The sequence below is a fragment of the Epinephelus fuscoguttatus genome, linkage group LG5 (assembly GCF_011397635.1).
Source record: "Epinephelus fuscoguttatus linkage group LG5, E.fuscoguttatus.final_Chr_v1".
NCBI classification, from domain to species: Eukaryota; Metazoa; Chordata; class Actinopteri; order Perciformes; family Serranidae; genus Epinephelus; species Epinephelus fuscoguttatus.
Window position 1 is genome coordinate 6757970 of NC_064756.1, and position 22746 is coordinate 6780715.

Sequence of the window (22746 nt, forward strand, 5' to 3'; positions counted from 1 at the left end):
TCAGGCATTCCCTGCGTTATGATTGGACTCATGGAGGTGGCGCGTGCTGGGGGCCGGGCCAGATGAAGTAGGGCTCGAGGTGACTGCATAGGGGTTACTAACAGTCACAAGGAGCTAGGGGCCACGCGCACGGCACTCACGCACACAACCATTATAATGTGACCGTGCAGTGTCAGACTCTACAGAATATAGAATATCATGACTGGGGAAAAAAACTCTTTGACCCAGATATAAAGCTCTGACCTCACCAAAACACAGACATGCAAGCACGTGCACGGCTGGGAACAATGTCCATAATGTCCAGGGCATCACCTTACATTTATACACACGTGGAAATTGTGAGAGCAGGGAGTGCAACCTTCTGCACACAATCCTGATGCATGATGCATGATGCTGATAATGATATAATTCAGTTTATCTGGTGTAAACATCTGTCATTTCTTGTCTTTATTCTCCAATATCTCTCATGCATTATGAATATTTACCTTAAATGTTACACCCTTTGTGTCTCAATAGAAATACAGCAATGATGAAGGTGTGACCGTGGCAGCGTGATGGCTCACTCTGCGGTGTCATGCAGTGGCAGTGTGATGTAGATAATGGAGACAGAGAGACAAGCAGGCGGCAGACTGACCACCAGATTTATAAGTGGAAAAAAATGCACCAAGACTCGTTGCCCGCTGTCTCCACTTTGTCGTCAGGGTTAAATCCCACCACTCCATTATTATTAGTGTCAAAATCTGTCATCATTATTGTGAATATCTTCCTTATACTGTCCCTGTTACTTACTGATTCTTTGCTGTCATACACTTGTGTGTCCATCCTCAGCTCTGTCTCTCGACTAAAGTCCTTGAGAATGTGGTTTCTGAGCAACTTTTATACACGCTGGATCATAGCAATATATTTCTGATTTACAATTTGACCCTCTGACACTCCACTAACATTTCTCTCCTCAGGCTCACTAAAAATAAATGTCATCAGTGGCTCTGAGTGATGCACACCCTGGTTGTCAGGAGTATACTGTACTTAACTGCATGTCCTGTCACTCATGACAGTTTAATGGAACTGAGCAGTTTGTTTAATATGACGTCCCATTGTGCTGCATATTGTTTCTCTTTTTAAATTTCTTTTTAAATTGCAATTTGTATTAGTTAATTTTAGTTTCTAAAGGTTATAATTACAAGGATGCATAATATTGGATGTTTTGCCAATATCCAACATGATGATACCTAACAACTCATTTGACTGATATCCGATATCAATATATCCACTTTTTTTCCCACCTAATTTTAGTGATCAAGTCTCTTCTGTCGTATTATGCATGCATACTCTTATCACGATGGCCCACCAGCAGATGGAGACATGAATACTTTTCAGTGTATGTAATATTCATTCGCTGTGCAAATTAAGAACAAGAATGTCTGCCTTTTCCCATATTTCATTTTAAAGCCATGACTGGACAATACCGATGACGTGCCAATATTATCCTGCATCCCTACATACAAGGATCAGCCAAAAAATTAGATACACTGTCAGGTGAAGTGAGTAACATTGATCATCTTGTTACAATGTAACACACAACACACAACATCTGGGGGACTTTTGGTCCCGAAATTCATGAGGATGCCACTTGATGTGCTCCACCCACCTAACACCTCTGCAGATCAAGATCAAGATCAAGGGCCCCCTGCAGGAAAATGCCCCACGCCACACTGCAGAAACTGCTCAGGAATGGTCTGACGAACGTGACAAAAAGCTAAAGGCATCAACCTGGCCTCTAAATTCCCCAGATCCAAATCTGAGCGAGCATCCATGGGACGTGCTGGTACCTCAGAGGTAATCCTAATCTACGATGGGGCCTCCCTGGAGTGGACATGTCTCTGGAAGGTGTCCTGTGGTGTCTGGCGCCAGGGGCATTGGTTTCAGATCATTTGAGACCTGTCATTTGTTGGGTGGGGTACCAGCACTTCCCAAATATGCTCAGTCAGATTGGGGTGCGGGAGGTGTGGAGGCCAGGTCGATACCTTGAGCTTTTTGTCACGTTCCTCATGCTAATCCTGAGCAGTTTTTGTGGTGTGGCATGGTGCATGTTTCTGCTGGGGAGGGGGGGTCCATCAGGGAGTACCGTTACCGTTGGGGTTACTTAGCCCATAGTGGTGTTTGGGTGAGTGGAGGGCGTCAAGTTGAAACAAAATGATCAATGTTACTCACTTCACCCAACACTGGTTTTAATGTTTTTGTCACGGAGTGTTATTGTACCCAAATACAGCACTCAGAGAGGCAGGCAGACAGTTGGTAATGACCTTTATTGCTTACACAAATATGCAACAGTTCTGGGGGTCTTTGGGTTTAGCTTGCTTGAGGTTCCAGTGGTGAGTGAATGTGGCAAGAGCAGGCAAGCAATACTTGAAAGCAGTTTGAGAGTTGTGGACTGTACCGTTGCAGGGGGGTCTGAGGGATGCAGGACTGGTGTTGCACCATGCAGCCACAGAGCCGAGCAGACGGGAATCAGGAAGGGGGCAGGCAGGAATCAGAGTCACAGACAGAAGGCTGAGGTGATTACCAGGGCAGAGAAGATGGAAGCAGGTCAGGAACAGGCAGGGTCAGTACTGCAGAATCAAGCCAAGAGCGAGTGCTGGAATGTCTTGCATATAATCGAAGAACAATCTGAGCACTGAGGGAAAGGCAGCAGCTGCTTATATGCATGGATGAGGACACAGGTGAGTGGAGTTATCTTGATGAGGGGGGCGTGGCTCGCAGGTAGAGTGAGGAGAGCAGAGGAGCAGAATGCAGGCTGTGATAGTTTTGGCTGATCGGTGTCATTAGAATCATTATGTATGTTCTCATTAATCAATATTATTTGTGAAAAAGTATATTACTTAGATAAATGTATTTTGACAGAAAAATCCAACAACATTTTAATAAATAAATAAAGGTTACATGGGTTTAATTTCGTGTGTTTCCCCTCATTAATATTATGCAGACTGTACTTATCTTAATAAACAAGTAAAATAAGTCATGGTAATATCGTCTGTTATCTCTTATCTCTCAAACGAGACTTTATTCCGGATTTATTTAATTACATTTATAACTGCCTGGATGACGTGTGGCTCCAGTGTCTCTAATTTCGCTCAGGCACCGCAGCAGGCAGCTGCAGCCGGCTGCTGGGGTCCTTTCCCACCGGGCTGAGGAGGATTAGCAGCCAACATGCCGACTGTCGGAGTAAAAAGAGATCTTCTCTTCACAGCTTTGGGCAGAACATACAGTAAGTCATCTTAACTACATATTCAAGTGATGGACAAAATGTCTGTCTGTTGATTTAGTGTAATCTTACCTCTAAAAGACAGAGGAAGTCAAGAGTGCTAGCTAAACTAGTTAGCATGAAGGCTAGCAACACAGCAGCAGCTCACGAGCGGCTAAATCTACCTGTTAGCTAGCTTTATTAAAAACGTCTTGAATGAGAAAAGGACATATTTTTAAAGGAAATTGTGCCAGTATATAATTTTTAATGTTAGCGTATTTCTGCTAATTAAAATTAGTCTTATTCAGTGCGCTGACATCTCTGTGTTGGATGTCAACGTGATTGCATCATGTCCCGGCTCCTGTCATTTAAATCTGAGCAGGCTGCTGCAGGGCAACATGAAGACACCAGCAGGTTGGTACTGATGTAAATCTGACTTAAATAATGACTGTTTGTTTCTTGTTTCAGCCGATGAAGAGTTTGACGAGCTGTGCTTTGAATTTGGGCTGGAGCTGGATGAGATTGTGAGTATATTGTGTTGAAGGAGGTCATATCACAGTGTATCCTAACATGGTCCCTTTCCATGATTACAATACACCCTTCTAATAGAATAGATCTTTATTTTCCACCATTTTGGACATCTATCTTCAGCCAACCAAACATAGAAGACAAACATAATAAAAAAGACAAGCAGTTAGTAAGACACACATACACATGGTCATTAGGAACTTTACACATTAATTTAGTTCATGCCAGCGTCTGTCTGTGGTTTAAAAGTAATCGGTCACTTTGTTCAGTTGAGAATATTGATGGTATTTGGCTCAAAGGACTTCTTGAAAAAAATTATAGTTGCCAGAGGGACCCTATATTAGGGGTGGGCACTATGGCGCTAAAATAATATCACGATATTTCAAGGTATTGTTGCGATAACAATATTCTTGAGGATATGAAAAATGAGTTTCTTCAGTTTGTGAGCAACAGTAACTCAGAGTGAGATTCAGATTCTGTTACAAAATTAATAGTTCAACAAAATAAAACCTACCATAGATTACACATTTAAACAGCTCCCAAATACAAAAAAATGTCCCCTGTGATCTAAATCAACAGCTGATTTCCTTCTTTTGGTAAAATCCTAAATGATTGACTATCACACATTCATGTATATGGAGTTTGTTGTCGAGCTGCGAGCATCACATAGTTTTACATTACCGAAGGTTTATGACAAAATCACTTGACGACACAGACTCTCGTGTGGGCACGGTGAGAGAGGAGAGGGAGAGACACTGTGCTGCTGCCAGAGGAGCCACTGAATGAGTTCCCTCTGAGCGGTAAGTCCCTAAAGGAGTCTGAGAAGTCCGGGGCTGTTTATAAAACATTCAGGACGCCACAGTTTATTCCACACTACTGGAATAATTAGTAATAATTTCGCTTTCAGCCATGCTTGTTGTTGACGCGCACAACAGTATGACGTCAACATGTCAGCAAGTCAAAACATTGCAAGTATCACAATATGAATTTTTCCTATTATATTAAAAATTATACCGTTATTATGGTGGGCGATATGATGGGGCACACCCCTACTCCATGGCACCTTGCTTGTGGAGCTCAAACTGGCTGAAGAGAGGATCTATCTGCTAAGATAAACCTCGCTTTCTTCCTCGTCCTTTCTGTGAATAGTTGAGTCAAGGGCTTTTGTGGCCTGCCAACAATTTTGCTTGCAATTGACACAATCCTAGAGAGTTTAGTTTTGATGTATAGATGTACAATTTAGGTGACCGTGTCAGGCAGGAAGGTGTCAAGTTAAAACACTCTTAAACATAGAGTCACTGTGAGCATCTCTTGAAAATATACCGTGTATGTACAGACACCTTTGCATATAGCATATCCTTTTATTGCTCTTGGAATAGCAAGAAATAAAAGAGAAAGTGGAAAAAAAACAAACCACCCATCATACCTGTGTTTTTGTGTGTACAACATCCTCTGAGCTGTCACACGTAACCAGTGAACTCGCTTCTGACCCCGTTCCAGACCTCAGAGAAGGAGATAATCAGCCGAGAGCAGGGCGACACCAAGGCATCAGGAGCGTCTGACGTCATCCTGTACAAGATCGATGTACCAGCTAACCGCTATGACCTGCTCTGTCTGGAGGGGCTGGTCCGTGGCCTGCAGGTCTTCAAGAACAAGTGAGTGGTGGTTTCCTGTGTGCTGGAACTGGTATGCTGCTGCGGCTGCTACAAGTGAAGGGTAACTGCTAAATGCATGCTGAGTTTGACCAGTTCCATTCAGAGGTGACACAACAGAGAAACATAAACGCACAAGTCAGTGCACTTCTCCAAAGTAAGGAAGATGTCAAGGAGTAAAATGTTCGACTATGTACTGATGGAATTAAAACTGTGTTAGGCTTACTTAGATACAAGTTATTTTTCCGTTTTGGGTGTATTGCATGCAGACTTATGTCACTGTGGCTACAGACATTGTATTTGTGTTGCAGGTTGGAGGCACCTCGCTACAGACGTGTCAGCCCAGTCAGCGGGAAGCTTCAGAGGCTGATTATCACGAAGGAGGTGGGTGGTAACATTCATAATCTTTAACAGCAAACAAGCAGTTTGTGAAGCTGTCATTAGTTTGCTTTATAAATCAAATCAATGTGTGTTTTACGACGGTACAACCATTACGTTTTTTACTACCATGCTTGTTCTGTGCAGACGGCGGCAGTGCGACCCCACGCTGTGGCAGCAGTGTTGAGGGACATCACCTTCACGCAGGAGCGCTACGACAGCTTCATCGAGCTGCAGGAGAAACTCCACCAAAACATCTGCAGGTCAGATTAGGTGGTGCACGCAATGCAACTGCATGCCTGGAATACTTGTGTCAGCTTCTGCTAATAAATGTCATTCAAAAGTAACTGCAGGAAATGTGGTAACTGTCAGTTGAATCACATCCAGTCGTAACCTGTTTTATAAAATCTTTTGTAGTCACTTAGTTAGGTGGATCTGCCTCGTACAACCTGAACAACCCGAATTTGTTTCGAGCACTTTATTACAAACAAGCTGAACAATACAATGGAAGCACTGTACAAAATGTCTGCCTGTGTATTTAATGTAATATTATCTCTAAAAGACAGAGGAAGTCAAGAGTACAGTATTTATTAATGTCTGCTTTGATGATGTGTTCAGTGACCCCGTTAAAAGCTGTGATCAAGATTAGAACAAATAATGCTTTTCTGAAAAATCAAGTCTGGTAATATGTTTTTGTTTGTAAAGGACAAAGCTTGTGTCATTTTATTCTTTTTATTATTATCACTATATTTCTAGAACAGACCAACAGAGTAGCCACAGCTGGATATTTGCTTTGCCATCATGCCTCAGAACTCTATTGTTACCCAAAAACTATGGAAAACACATGAAGGAGCTTCACTGTTGGGTTCAGTGAAGATAAATTTGTCATGTAGACTGCTCCCTCCTCATGCAGATGGGGAATGTCAGGTCACAACATCAGGTTTCTGTTCTCACTGTGGCAGAAAATACACCACCATTTTCCTTTTTAGAGTAGTTGTTGAATAAACATACTTTTCATTTCACTGTCATCCAACCATTAACTGTTCTGCGTGCAGGAAGAGGAGCCTGGTGGCCATCGGGACCCACGACCTCGACACCATCTCTGGTCCCTTCACATACACAGCCAAACCTCCAGGAGACATCTGCTTCAAACCCCTCAACCAGACCAAAGAGTACACGGCCACCGAGCTCATGAGCCTCTACAAGGTGAACACCTAGATGTCTGGATGTTGCTTTAGAAGAAGAGTTTGACTTTTGGAGCGGTGTTAACCTGTTGCTGTTCCTCTGATTCATACAGGCAGACAGCCACCTGAAGCATTACCTTCACATTATTGAGGACAAGCCTGTGTACCCTGTCATCTACGACAGCAATGGCATCGTCCTGTCCATGCCGCCCATCATCAATGGTGAGTGTTGTCAGTGTCTTCATGTGTCGGCCTTCATTTCTGGCTTTGGTTTCTGCCTCTGTTGCACACAATAGACACTTCATTTAAGATTGGGAGGGTAGAGACATCTGACAGTCAGAAATATCAGAGATCTGACCAGCAAAATTACTTTAGGCTTTTTAAAACCAAGTGCTTTAATACTACAGTCAATTTGTGTGTGAAGTCTTATGATAGTAAACTTTTTTTCTCTCAGGTGACCACACAAAAATCTCCATACAGACAAAGAACGTCTTTATCGAGTGCACGGCCACAGACCTGACCAAGGTACAGCTGAGAGGAGAACAGAGAAATCCCAATATCTGTAGTTCATGTAAGGAAAAGTGACTTCAACCTTGTCTCTTCTGCTGTGTGCTCTCCAGGCAAAGATCGTGCTGGACATGATGGTGACCATGTTCAGCGAGTACTGTTCACAGCCTTTCACGTAAGTCACGTATTTGGCTCAAATATGAGCTTGTCATCTTCTCGAAAACGGACAAGAACTGTGAACCATCTCTGCATTTTGAGTTTGAACTTTGCTCAGAGGCAGAAAATGTTGATGCTGCAGGGCAGAAAAGCACTACTGCACTGCTCTGTGGTTTGAAAACTTTTCTCTTTTACCCTACTTGTAGTTTTGTTTTTATACTGCAGTTTTAATTCTCTTAACGGAGATGTTTTGCTCTGGTTCCTGCCCGCAGAGTACAGATGTAGATTAGCTTATGGCTGATTCTGGAGCAGCCAAGAAGCTGTGCATTGTCCCTGTCAAATAAGCAAATAAAATAAAACAGACGCTGTTTCCCATCAGCTGTCAAATGCATCAGCTGGACCTCATTTAACCCTTCTTGCTTTATGTTCCAGATTCAAAGATTTGCTCATTTATTTTTAAACTTCCTGTTTACTCTGCCTTGCTGAACTTGGCACTGCTTACATCACAGATTAGGGTGTAGCGACATTAGTAACTTGTCAAATACTAAAGTATTCTTTTAAGACTTTCATTTTTAAGGTTTTGTGTCATGTGTCCTTGAAGGTACTGATTTAATCTCTTTATATTAAGTGATGGAATGTGAGAGCATTACAGTGAGGGTGATATTCTTCTGTTTCTTGCTCTCTCAGGGTGGAGGAGGCTGAGGTGGTGTACCCAGGTGGCAAGACCATCAAATACCCGGTACTGTATCCACTTCGATCATCTTGCACTGTGTCCTTTTTGTTTAATGTGACATGAATTTGATTGACTGTCCTCTAATCCCGTGGTGTTGTTTCCTGGTTTGAACTTTAGGAGCTGGCTTACAGGACGGAGAAGTTGAACGGCGAGTTTGTCAACCGAAAAGTTGGCATCAAGTGAGTCATTTGGACCTCCTCTGTATAAGTCAGAGATAACAGTAAAATATATAGAAAGTCCCCGCAGGTAAACGTTTGATAAGGCTCATTTCATTTTGCTTTTGTCACAAGTTTGGCATCAACATTCAAAACCTTTTTAATAGGTACACCTGTGATATCTAACACAATCTAGAACAGCAGCCCTGCAACAAATCCTTTCTTTGTGTAAAACAAATCTCAATATATTTCACTCTATGCAGTACCGACTACAGCCTCAAAATGCCTGTGTTTGGGCTGTAGTGTTAGATTGCATCCTTACAATTGGCATTATGCTTGAGCATATTTGTAAGTGTTTGTGAGATATGATCATTTACATAATTAACAGCACTAAATAGCTATAGACTGCTTGTTTCATTCTGTTCAGGGACAGGTTTTATTGGCATAAATGACAAAGTAAAAAGGAAGAATTTCACAGTGTGCAGCTTCGAGTCCTGCTGTTGGAAATCAGCAGACTAAAACACAACAGATCCAGAAGTGTCTGTAGCGGTAACACCCAAAACAATACGAAAATATGAATACAGCCAAAAGTAATGTGTCATCAGAGCAGCACTGAACTGTGTGGCAGAAAGAAAGAGGACATAGTTTGATGCCTTAAAATGTTTTGCTAAAGCAAAGCAGTTCATGATTTTGACGAGAAGCAATTGAGGGGACGTGACCCCCTGACAGCAACCTGGATAAAGACCCTGAGGCAGCTGTCGGAGTGAGAGAATTTCCCCAATTACTGAAGTTTAGCCCATATGTTGCCACCCCAAAATATGCCAGTGAAATAATGACAGATGAAATGCCATGATAAAGATATTGTGTAGTGAAATATTAACTTTAAACTCCAGATTCAGTCAATTCAGTTTTTTCTGCTGCAGAGAGAAGCAGTGAACCTGTACATGACTCAAATGACACATCTGGACACCTCAGTGTTGTTTACACCCAAGAGAAAACTTTAAATACAAGAAAATGAAGGAGAAAGACGACATGTTATGGAAGCAAAAAAGACATCACATTTACCAGTGCATGAAAAATTGTGTTTCCCATGTGTTGCCTCCACTTAATAACAAATCTATTCATATGAGTGTTTCTTGCACGAGGCCCATTGTCCTGAAGCATCTAACGACCTTATAACTAATGATTCTTTTTTTTTTTTTTTTTTTTTTTACTGTACTGTTCCTCTCGTTACACACAGCTAACGTCCAGCCAGCTGCTCGGTGTCCGTGTATCCTCCGAATCCCGATGAGTCACACTTTCTAATGAGCAGTGTCTGTGTTTTCCCCCGACAGTGAGTCGACTGAGAAAATCGCCCAGCTGCTGACCAAGATGTGTCTGCGCTCCAAGGCTACAGGTGTCGGCGACGAGATCGAGGTTGAGATCCCGCCCACGCGCCCAGACGTCATCCACGCCTGTGACATCATGGAGGACGCCGCCATGGCCTACGGATTCAACAACATCACGCGCACCACGCCGCGCACCTACACTGTTGCCAGCCAGGTTACTGTGTCTTCTTCTGCCTGTTTGATGTGTGTGTGTGTGTGCAATCAATTATCTGCATCTTGTCAAATATTTCGCGCGTTCTCATGTGTGTGCTCTGTGTGTCTACAGTTCCCTCTGAATAAACTGACAGAGCTGTTGAGACAAGACCTGGCAGCAGCTGGATTCACAGAGGCCCTCAACTTTGCCCTAGTAAGAAAAAGACACATCTTTTAACACAGTCATCCTCTTATAAATGAAAAGCTGAATTCACACACATCCTCAGGGGTTTTGTTCCAGCCTATTTGGTCCGGTATGACCAATAGCTTATGATGACTAATGTACGCTAACGCTTGCACACTTCAAGTAAATATAATTATGATTATACAGGCATCACTGAGTCAGCTTGCCAACATTATGACTGTAATCCACGTGTGTTACTGTTACAGTACATTTAGCTAAACGCTAAATAATAGCATTTAGCATTATCCCATAACGGTCAATCGTAGCCCTGAAGTTAGATCGTCTCGCTTGGAAATTTCTCAAAGCAATTTGTCCCCCCTCTCCTTCCTGTAGTGTTCTATAGAAGATGTGGCAGACAAGCTTGGAAAGAAGATCTCAGAGACGAGGGCGGTTCATATCTCCAACCCCAAGACCGCTGAGTTCCAGGTAAAGAAGACTATAACATAGATTAATATAATTCTGAACGAGAGAAAAAAGCAGGCACAATGTGTAAAAGCAAAACTGAAAGAACCACCAAACCACATTATTTATAGTAAAACACTCATTTTCTCTTGTAGCTTTGACCAGCAGGTAATAATTCATGTTTTGGCATAATGTAGTTGGGCTGTAGAAAGCTCCAACTGTGGGATGTCCCGGTATGAGTGAAGCCATTCCCACACTGATAATGTATGTGGTGGATTCCAGTGACAAGCTACCACTGTTTTAGCAGCTGTGAGAGCAGCTAACAAGAGGCACCTTTAAATTAAAGTTAGCTTCAAAGAGGAGGTGTCGAGGCCCTAAAGGAAAGATGGCCTTAAAAATAAAAAGACTATTTTGCTATCCACCCACAATTTGCTTAAAAATCAGAAAACAAAACAACATTCATTCAGATAACGTGCTTAGAAAGCTTTTCAAAAGTGCATCAATCTCATTTCAGGTGGAGTTTAACAAAGGCTCATGTTGATCCAAAAGGCTTTTTATCTGAATTCGTCATCAGATGAGAGAAAAGATGGTAATCTAAAGGCCTGTGCCGTCCATCTGGGCTCTGGAATTGAACAGCAGTGGTGCAGTTCCAGTTTTGTGTATTAAGTGTTCATACTGTCCATACTTGGGTGAAGATGTATTAGATTCTGTGCTCGTATTCTACACTTGAAGGTAGTTCTGTGCCATCTGAAAAATCACCTTGCTAACTAGTGTCTGAGACCAAGTGAGACCAATCTTCTAGCCTCAGCGCAAACTAGTGTGTTTGCAGATTAGTTTGCAGTGCAAATAATGACCAGGGACATCCACCTCAATGCTGCAATATTAATTTTCTGTTAATATTAGATTGTATTTCAGTAGAAGTGATTAAAACTTGAGGGAATATTTTAAAAAAGAGGAAAAGTACTCAGTTATGGGGTTCAGTCATGGAAAACCTGAAAAAGTCATGGACATTTGTTGTGTATCATGAAATTGATTGTTACAGTAATCTTCTGTGGATAACCTCCATGTTATTTTACATAACCGCAACCTTACTTTCTGTAGCTGTTGACATAACGTAGCTTTAATATGCAGAGTTGTGTGACTTTTTGTTTACCATCAAGTATGTTTCTTCATTTCCTGCACTCTGTCTCTCCCTTTATGTTTGCTAGCTCGCTAAAATTGTGTTTGACTAGAGTTTAAATCTGAATACCGGGCAAGTTGGGCAAAAAGGGAAAAAAATGATGATGCGTCCTTAAGAAGTGAACATATTGTCCATGAAAATGTGTGGGAATCCTGCATTTAATAAGAAAGACGGAGAGATGGTGAACAAGCAGAAACTCAGTGATAGGTACGTTGTGGTGTTATCTCTCCAGCAGAGGACACTCTTGTCCTCTCTGAGTGTTTGGAGCTCTGTGTCCAGCTTCACCGCTGTTTATCACCACCAGGTGGCGCGCACCACTTTGCTGCCAGGCCTGCTGAAAACCATAGCTGCCAACAGGAAGATGCCCCTTCCCCTCAAACTGTTTGAGATCTCTGACGTGGTGCTGAAGGATGAGAATAAAGGTGGGCGTCTGCATGTGTGAAGTGAAGGAATCATTTAGTCTTGTATAGCACATACACACTGTACCCACACACAATGGTTGTTAAATATACATACTTGTGAGAAATTTGAATTTAGTGTCTTATTATGATCAGTTTTATTAAAGAGAAGTCGTTGTGTTGATAAATTGCTCCAGTAGAAATAAGGAAAATTAACCAAGACACTATTTTCATGATATCAGAAAGGGGAATGACGTTTATATTGGTCGATATATTTTAAATAAGAGCCCAGTATTGTCTTGATATATTAGTAAGTCATTGGCATCGCACTGTTCTCGATGTCCCTAACACTTCCTCCCCCTCATCCCACCAACCAGATGTTGGGGCGCGGAACAGCCGGCGTTTCTGTGCCGTCTACTACAACAAGAGTCCAGGCTTCGAGGTGATCCACGGCCTGATGGACCGAGTCATGCAACTGCTGGAGGTGAAGCCAGCCCGAGGGGACGGCTACCACATCCAGGCTGCAGACGGTAAGAAGAAGAGGGAGGGGGGTTGAAACCAGCACTCAGGTCTATTTGAACATACTTAGCGTTAATGGTAAATATCTTGAGACTGGATTTAAACAGTGACGAGAAAATCCCAGTGATTTGCAGCCCTGTGATTTAGAGCATGTTTATCTACTTGCCAAGCTGAACAAATAAATCTGGGTCGCGTGAGGTTAAAAGGCAGATTTTTTTTTTTTTTTTTTTTTTTTTTGCGATTATGTAAATCCAGTCTGTGACGAGCAGCGACTGCATTGTTGTGTTTGTTAGCAGAGTGTCAGGGGCACAGTTTCCATGGCAGTGACATGTACATATCAGTGCATACACGGGTTTGATGAGATGGTTCTGATGCGCTTCAAAGCTTAATGCAGCTTTAAACTGTGTGTAATCTCTTTTGTGGCTTTATCTGCTGCATTGTATTGTAACTACAGCTAGACTGATCAATCTGACAGTATGAGCTGATTGCAGATATGTCCTATCTGTGTGTGTATATCGATTGATAAATGGCAAGAAATCACAGTATACAGTTGAGGTTTGAGGTAATTTAGAAACCGTCTCCATTACATAGTTTGCCCACCAGAGAGCACTGACTAGTTGATTTAACTGTAAAATGTCCGGCTCAGTGTGTATCTTGGTCACAAGCCTTCATGCGTTATGGATTCATATCAAAATTATTTATTTATGTAAAAAGAAATCAGCAAGTATACCTTCCAAATATCAGCATCAGCCTCAAAAATCCAGTGTCATCGAGGCCATGACTGTAATTGCGATTAAAATATTGGAGTCTTCTTAAAAGAAGTGGTTGGTTTGTCCCTTTAAACATTTCTGTCTCGACATATTTTGATTTAAAAGTTGAGTGAACTGATAATCTGAGTTGTAACAATCCAGTTAGGTTTCCCTTCTCTGGCCTGGTATTGTCTCTGTTTCTCTGTGTAATGGACACAAGTAAACACTGAACAGATGTGAGTTAGAGAGCCAGGACTACAGATGTAAACTTGATCTCCTGTTTTATCATCCTTGCTCTCAAACTTGCGACAAACTGCGCCTCACATACTTGGAGCTTCACCCACACCCTTTAACGCCACCCAGCTAAACTCCTGTTCCCAGGATAATTAAAATGCTCGCTTGTGCTTCAGCTCATTAACTTTGCTTTTACCTGCCGCCATTTGCTGGTGAGTGCCCAATCAGTGTGCAGCTCTCCACAGATGAGAATTAAGTGAGGTTGCTCACACCTTGGCATATCAGCAGTGGTGTTAAAAACAGTGTATTCTTTTTAACCATTTGCCCAATCTGGCAAGTGAGCTTCTAGATTCACTAGCCGGACATGGCATTTTCTGTGCCTTGGATGATTTTGGAATCATTGTTGAGCCTTTTAAGAAGTGTGCAAATGTCATACTATAGAGCTTGTAAGTTGTGTCTTTCCATTTCCGGTACATGGGACCTTAAAAATCGATTTCTCATAATGTATTCCAATGGCTAGATGAAAATTATTTTCTGGTCCCGTTTGAATTGTGCCATGAATTTCACATATGTTGTTTGTGAATTTTTTCGTGCAAAGAAGGCTACAATTTAGCGGGAAGAAGTTTGATACTGTTAGGTTTTGTGTGAGAGCGCTTTGTGGACAACAGCTCTTCGACGCGTATGATATACGTCACCACTCGCACTCGGAACATGGCTGTGTCTCTGGTACACTTCACCGCCTTCTTCCAAGGAGAGGACAAAAGCCTTAAGTGTGGCGAAAACCACTACAAGTCTGGACATGTGGAAAGTTTCAGCTATGCCAGCAGCAGCACTGTGAGTTGAGAAGTGGAGGGAAAGTGTGATGACGTGACGTCACATAGGCAACATGTAGTCTTTCTCATTACATTGTTTCCACAGCCTTTAACTGAAGAGTCATACAATAAAGTGGAAAAATCTTAACATGAACAAACATTATTTAGACCCACACAAAACATTTGTGTAATTCCATTCATATTTTCTGAGCCTAGAGGTCCGATGGCAGTCTACTGGAAGGGGCGTGACTTGCGAGCTCTATAGTGGGATTAGAGATTGTTTATTATTGTTACCATCATTGTTTTTTTTGGCAAGAGAGTTCTTGGTTCGAACCCAGGGTGGGGGAGCCCTTCTGTGTGGAGTTTGCATGTCCTCCCCGTGTCAGCGTGGGTTTCCTCCAGGTGCTCCAGCTTCCTCCCACAGTCCAAAGACATGCAGGTTAATTGGTGACTCTAAATTGTCCGTAGGTGTGAATGTGAGTGTGAATGGTTGTCTGTCTCTATGTGTCAGCCCTGTGATAGTCTGGCGACCTGTCCAGGGTGAACCCTGCCTCTCACCCAATGTCAGATGGGATAGGCTCCAACCCCCCGCGACCCCCAACAGGATAAGTGGTAACAGAAAATGAATGAATGAATGAATGAATGAATAAGATTGTTTATACAAGGAAAGGTAAAAGTAAACAAAGTTATTTTTAACATTAAAAGGAAAGCCATCACTTCAAGGCTCCAGCTGGCCATGACAGTTGTGCAACATCACTTTTAAGAGTTTTAATAGGTTTGAGTGCAGACAGGAGGAAATCAAGGAAGTAAACAAAAGGCTAACTTTACAAGGTGATGGCAGAACATGTTTGACAACCCGTTGCAAACAAGGGTTTCATTTGATAGGTTTAAACCCATTTGAAATAGAAACCACTTTAAAAAGACGCACAATAGGAAACTAAAGGTGAACAGGTGTTAATTTGAAGTCAAGGGCTTCAACTGAAAAAATACCTCCAGTCCACTGTGGGAAACTTTTATGCCCTCTTCTCTCCCCTGTCTCCAAAATCACCAACCACGTCACCTTACCCTAATAAGTCAGGATAACTCTGTTCAGTCGATGAGGGAAACCAAATAGCATCGACGTACAATGTTCCGTCATCGTTACGCTCAATAAAAGTTAAAGCCATCATCTCAGCACTGATGCTTCATGAGCTGTGGGCCAAGAACTCATTTCACATGCCTTCACTGTGTCTCTAATGATGAAATGCATCAGAGCAAGAGCGCAAAAGCTGGGTCAGTCATGTTGCACCAACACTCCAAGCTGGGAAAACTTCAGATGAGCTTTAAAGCTCTTAGAGGCTGTTTCGCACGCTAATGGAGAACAACTATCTGAACTCTAGAGCACAAGTTCATTTTATTTTATGTAGGAGTTACATTAACCAGCGGTGACATGTGACTGGCACAATAATACTTGAAATAAAGTTGCCTTTAAATGGCAGATGAATGTATGACTCAGCTGAGTTTCATCTTTCAGATGTTTGTGATCCGTTCCTGTGAGATTAGTAATAAGAAAGGTTCGACTGAAGCACCGCACTGGCCAATCTGTGCGCCTTTTTGGCTCCCACTTTCCCAGAGAGACTCTCATACATCATTTGAGCTTTGTATTCCTCCCTCGCTTCTGTCTCTTTCCATACTTTCTCTTTCTCACTCCATCCTCTCCGCCCACCTCTTTTCCCCTCTCTCCTTGGCTCGCATGCGTCAAGGTCACACTGCAGGATACTCTGTTGGCCCATTCAGACTGCAAATCAATGGGCTCAAGTATCAGTGAATGAGAGCAGCGAGGAGAAGGGGAGGCTGACAGGGGAGCGGAAGATGGGACGAGATGAGACTAGAGGGGTGCGGGGGGGTGACAAGAGAGCGACAGAGAGACGGCTGGAGGCGTAAGCAAGAAAGGGGTATGAGAGTAAAGTCTGCAGTGTGGGAGAGTGCATGGGAGTCACGTCACCCACTGCAGTGCTGAGCAGAGAGACAGACTGGCACATACAACACCCACCCACGGGTGCTCAGACTGTCCATCTGACAGGCACAAACACACACGTACACTTCAAAAGGAAGCTGAAATGGACATGCTTTCACAGTACACACTAATGCACTACACACTGGACACTCGCTCCCACTCAGTCTATCCTCTCTATTTTTTTCCACACTCTATGCACCATTAGCCCCCCACATGTCAGCGTGTCCTTAACCCCATTACAAGGTCATGACCCAGTCTAAGAGCTCACCTGACACAGATGCACGCCCTCAGGATGTGTCGATCAGCAGGGTGAAGCAGCACTACAGCTAACTCAACGTCACTGTCAGGGGAGAACGTGAGGGGCCGAGGGAATACTTGTCAGTCGAGTTTCCTCCTCTCAGCAGGGGGGAGAGGATGAAATAACGAGTCAGGGGATCCAAAGTGGAGGAAGAAACCACTCGAGACAGATGCCTGTGTTTCACTTAACAACTGTGACCAATGCAAAGTCTTGGCCCATATTCTCTTTGCCAGGAAGGAGCCCATGTTCATTTGACTCTTTCGTTCAGTAATTGACCTTTAAGTGTTCAGCCTATGTGTATCTTTGAAGGTGATACCAGTAACTGAACCTTTGTTGGCCATGTGGGGGCAGCAGAAACAAGCTGTGAACACAACATTGACGTGTCATCGCCTTTAACGTTGATATGGCACACTTGCTTATTCATATCTCTTTCTGCCCGCCTGATGAATGTCAGACATTTCCTCTCTTTTACCTCCGTTTTTGGTCTCTACCATAGACTGTTAAATAAAGATGGACAACACGACAGCTCCCTAACAGTCCAGTCAAAACATCTTGACCGTCCCCTGGTGGCTGGCTGCAGTGTAGATCATAAACCTCACCCTATTTCATGTCAGTGGATGGGACATGGGCTAAACTACAAGATCAAAGTACATGTCAAATCACTTTTCAAGATGGTTTCTGCTGTGTGTTTTCTGATAAGTTTGGTCTCAGTCAGTTACTTGATGCTATAACAGGTGGTGGTTTCATCATGATTAACAGCTATGGATGCCAGTCAGTGTGCTCGCAATTAATGATACTGCATGTGATTGGCCAGACAGGTGTAGGGGTGGGAACTTTTAACATGGAGATTAATGCCGCACCATAGATTTACAATAATACCTAGATACGAGATGGCAAGATGGCGCTTAGTCATTCCAGTGGAGTTGCTCGCCTGACACATACTTCTGCAGCTTGCGACCCACTGAATATGCACAGAAGTGTTTTGTCCGCTGTGAGTTCCCGCATGGCTTAAAGACTTAACATTGTGGTGATATCACAGATTTTTAAATCCCTTTTCTCTGCCCCAGGAGAGTTTTAGTGGTATAAAACTTCTGTGGATCAAAAATTCGTAACAGAGTCATAATTGACTTTCTTCACAGTTCAAGGTGTCCTGTCAATAGTTTTACAAACATCTCTTTTACAGTTGTAGTCTGTGGGGAAAATGCTTTTTGGGCTGCAGGGGATTTTTTCGCTGCAATACCACGAGTGGCCACCGGCAAAAACCATAGAGGCAAAAACTTGCTGCATGGCTGAGCAGCGTTCCTGGGGCGCCTGTACTGCGCAGACTCCAAATCACGTCACCAGCTCAAGATGGCAGCGTCTGTATTTTGGATATACTGGCTTCATTCTTGTGCAGTAGAAAGAAGTGGAGATGCATTGTCCAATCTTCATATACAGTCTCTACCAACTCCTGAGAGAAATATCTGGCTCTTTAGCTGCCAATGCTCCATATGTTCACAAGCTAGTTGTTAATTTTGTCTGTCTGCCACTTGATGCTGAGCATGTAGTGTGCAGTGGGTTTTTAGAGCTTTATAATGCACATACCCTGTCGTTTAATTTGACTCAATCCCACATAGGCTGGCCATCTGCTGTAGATACTTATTGGAGCGCCAAATGTGTATCAGTTCAAAACTACAAATAGTAACTTTTGTTAAAAACTACAATGCCCAGCTGTTTTAGGAAACTGTTTGGTCTTTTGTATCCATGAAACATCCTGGACATGTATGTCGTTATTAGATATGAATAGGTTGAGACTGAGAGCTGCAGACAAGCTGGAGAAGTTGGGCTATACTGAGAGACAGACTAACACATTGTTGGTTTTGGTCTTTTCATGGGATTTGTTGACAATAACAAAAAAAAGAATATCACCAGCCTTATCGTTTACCTGATCGTCTGGCTGCTCCTGTTCGTTTTAGAGATATCACTGCATTCCCATATCTCTGAAATTACTTCGGTGAGCACAGTGTTATCATAACCAACAGATATGATGGACAAACTATAGAAAAGCCTGAAATTAAACTGCCATTATCCTTTTACTGTGATGGTTTTCAACACGTTTCAGCGTTTTATGCTGGAAATATATTCTTTTCAGCATTGAAACCATAATAATCATCCGTAATAGTCACTAAATAGTAATCAATTCAGGTGTGTTTGAAGCCTGTTAAAGCACAATGAGGCATTTCTTTCATTGTGTGAGTTCTTTGTCCCGTTGTCTAAAATAGTAATAAATCCTGTGGCAAAATGACGACGGCACCATCAGCGAGTTATATTGGTTATCTGATGCAAACCATCTCACTCTCCTTTCCGCTGAGAGCTTCGGTGAAAGTTGGAGGAGAGTGGGCGGAAAGTGGCCTGGCTCAAGTGTAGGATTTTCATTGACTGATTGGTTATTTAAGATGTACCAGAGCTATTTATATAGTTGCCATGGCATCCCGCTCATGGTACAAGTAGATGACGTGTGAGCCGACGCAAGAACATTCCTCCGGTTTTAATACACCTAACAGACACAGAACAGGCGGCTGAGGTAAATGATAGAATTTCCCTGCTTCATTTGCTTCCCCTCTCTCTCACTCTCACTCACACACACACACACACACACACACACACACACACACACACACACACACACACACGTTTGAAAGTACACTCCATATGTTTTGTAAGCCTTCATCCATAGTGATGAGTGAACATCTAAGCAGTGGGCTCTGGAACCCATTAGCAAGGCAGCGTGGGAAGAAGCAGTGCATTATGGGAGAATGCCATGTCTCTGTGTGTGGGGCTGTTGTCATGGCAACCCCTGTATCTTGTTAAATTTCTGACCAGTCCGTCTCTCTGTCTGTTTGCATGTCAGTGCTTTTGAAGATAGTGAGCCTGTAGCATCGACAGGCATGTTTCCAGCTCATTGTCGACGGAGCCGCTTTTTATTTTTTATTTTTTTCCTCCATCTGGACTGAAGTGACCTTCACTGCCGACACAGAACATACCGGGCCGTCAGATTATAATCAGGAGGAGTAATGTTTGTGTCAAAGTGAGCGAGACAGAAGATCTAATTATGGTTGAATGGCCTGCGGAGGTACGGTAGTTGCCTCAGAGTAACGTCCTTGGGCATTTTCACATAAGCTCATTGTGCTGCTCTGTTAATGACTGATATGAAACAATAGCGTCCCTGCTTATACCCCGTCTATCATAGCTTTGGATTCTTTGGAATAAACGGATGTATAATTGATCACTGATAAATAATGTGGGTGAGCAAATGAAATTATCTGGAGAAAATCCAGGAACAAGAAGGCAGCATAGCACCACCCACACTGTATGATTGACTAATGATCTCTGTGATACAATGTGCAAACACCACTTGAGCTGAACGCTTCATACCAAGGATGTCATCAATACCGAAAAGAAATATGAATGCCTCTGCAAGTGCAAATGCATTTAAAGCGTGTGTGCTGCAACTATATAAAGTGGCAGAAACATGATCCAAGAAGCACCCGGATCAAACAGATGGCATGTTAGATAGTAACACGCTGGTCAAAAATAGTTTATCAGGATACAAACAGATTGCAAACACGCCTGCGGAGGTGATAATTGCCGGTTTGAAAAGGAAGCTACAAAAGGATGTGAAGTGCATCGACAGTCTGGGCTTTAGTGAGAGAGGAAGTCAGTGCCAGGTGTAGATGTTAGACGCTAAATGATATAACCCTATAATCCACTTCTTACTTCTTTTTCTTCTCTTAGATTCCACCTTTTTCCCCGGTCGCTGCGCAGAGATCTTCGTCCGTGGAAAGAGCGTAGGGCGGCTCGGGGTCCTCCACCCGGACGTCATCAACCGCTTCGAGCTGACCATGCCCTGCTCGGCTGTGGAGATGGACATCGAGCCCTTCCTGTGATTGCACCTTCCTAAACCTAAACCCCTAATCATATAAAGCAGTTTATACTCGAATAATAACAGAAAGAAATGAGATTCATGGGAAAAATTAAGGCTTGAAATTTGTGAAAAGTTAATGAGTGTTGGCATGTGGTTGAAGTGTGCTGCAGAGGTGCATGAGGGAAACTGAAGGACCAATCTGTCAAGTGGAGCACTTGTGTTTTATATATCAGTAACAAGCCTGTTTTTACTAAAAGTCAGAAGAATTAAAAATTAACAAGGCTCTATTGTGTTTTTGCCGCGAATGGTGTGCATCTGTGTGTGGGCTTGCGCAGGCATGCCTGGTCTTAATTTAGGTTACTTGTGCCTTGGGGTTAGTGCATGGTAATTAATCTCAGTGACTCATTACCTGTTGCTTTGTTGCCTTGGTTCTTCCAGTGGCCACACTGCTGAAACCACCCTCACACACGACGTCCCCATGCAGGAAGTCATCAAGCACAAGTTTCCCACGCAAGACGAATCCTTGCAGGCCCGTCCAACTTCCACAAAAACTGTGCTTGGCGACATGAGCACGACAGCCGGCCTCAAAGCTCTCAATGACTTCCTGGCAGACAAGAGCTACATGGAGGGCTATGCGGCGTCGCAGGCGGACACGGCAATGTTCGACGCCATCCCCTCCTCTCCCTCCTCGACCTTCTGCCACGTCATGCGCTGGTATAAACACATCAAGTCCTTCCAAAGGGAAAGAGCCAGCCTCCCAGCAGCTAAGAGTCAGTTTGTCCTCCCAGCCGCGACAAACACCACCAGCGACGACGACGACGACATCGATCTATTTGGCTCGGACGACGAGGCCGAGAGCGCGGAGGCGGAGAGAATCAAGGAGCAGCGCCTCGCCGAGTACGCCGCCAAGAAGTCCAAGAAGCCAGCTCTCATCGCCAAGTCCTCCATCCTGCTTGACGTCAAGCCCTGGGACGACGAGACGGACATGGCCAAGCTGGAGGAGTGCGTTCGCAGTGTCAGTATGGACGGGCTGCTGTGGGGGCAGTCCAAGCTGGTCCCGGTGGGCTACGGCATCAAGAAGCTCCAGATAGGATGCGTGGTGGAGGATGATAAAGTGGGCACAGATCTGCTGGAGGAATCCATCACCGCCTTCGAGGAATATGTTCAGTCTGTGGACGTGGCTGCCTTCAATAAGATCTGAATCATACCGACACGGACTAATTTCACTGAATGGTACCATCTGATGTTCTCTGATCTCGGCTTAAGATAGGTGATGTGATAGGAAACACAGTGTTCAACCACTATTCCAACGTCTGCGTAATACAACTGAAGCTCAGGTCCTTTATTTGAAAAGACTGTTTATCCTTTGATATAAGTACAAAATATTCTTGCCTTCAAACATCAAATAAAGCCATTCTAACTTTTCACTCTCTGGCTTTAAGTCTTTTCTTATTAGAGTGCATGTTTTTATACGGTAACATCGCCTGTATGTCGACGCTCCACTATCAATACAAAGAAACTGTTGCAGCCAGTAGCCTCCCATATGAAAGTGAGCCGTGCCAGATAACAAGCAGTCTTGTAAATTAAGTCTGACAGGTGCTCCGGCATTCCTTCAAACTCTACTGTAGCAAAACGAGGTTAACTCTTTCATTGCTGCGCTGCTCCCGAACATACAATTAGCAGGCCAGTATGGTGAAGCAGATGGCCTGTTCCAACCCGCCATGTGATACGACTTGAGGGACAAAGACAGGTGCCGCTGAAATCAAGTTGCCAAGTTTCACTTAAACTGGTTTTGTTTTTCCTGGCTGGTGCGAACATGTCTGGATTAAGGTGGGGTTCTCCCGTTTTCTTCTTAATGTGGAAATGTTTTGGCATGTGTGGCCTCTGTAATACGCAGCACAGCAATAACTCAGCGCTACAGCCTTGACTACACAAATCAAATAACGATCGAACTGG

At 43.3% G+C, this 22746-nt stretch overlaps 1 protein-coding gene across 1 annotated transcript; it reads left to right on the forward strand.

Annotated features, from left to right (window-relative positions):
• The first annotated feature begins 3145 nt into the window (after positions 1–3145).
• Positions 3146–22217, forward strand: farsb (phenylalanyl-tRNA synthetase subunit beta). The gene is made up of 18 exons (XM_049575488.1): positions 3146–3265; positions 3710–3765; positions 5270–5424; positions 5733–5805; positions 5947–6062; positions 6855–7005; positions 7097–7205; positions 7438–7508; positions 7604–7665; positions 8334–8385; positions 8497–8558; positions 9869–10076; positions 10188–10268; positions 10632–10724; positions 12185–12302; positions 12656–12808; positions 20661–20808; positions 21229–22217. The coding sequence occupies exons 1-18, from the start codon at positions 3208–3210 to the stop codon at positions 21989–21991; spliced, it is 2529 nt and encodes an 842-aa protein (XP_049431445.1). The 5' UTR covers positions 3146–3207; the 3' UTR covers positions 21992–22217.
• Positions 22218–22746: the final 529 nt, after the last annotated feature.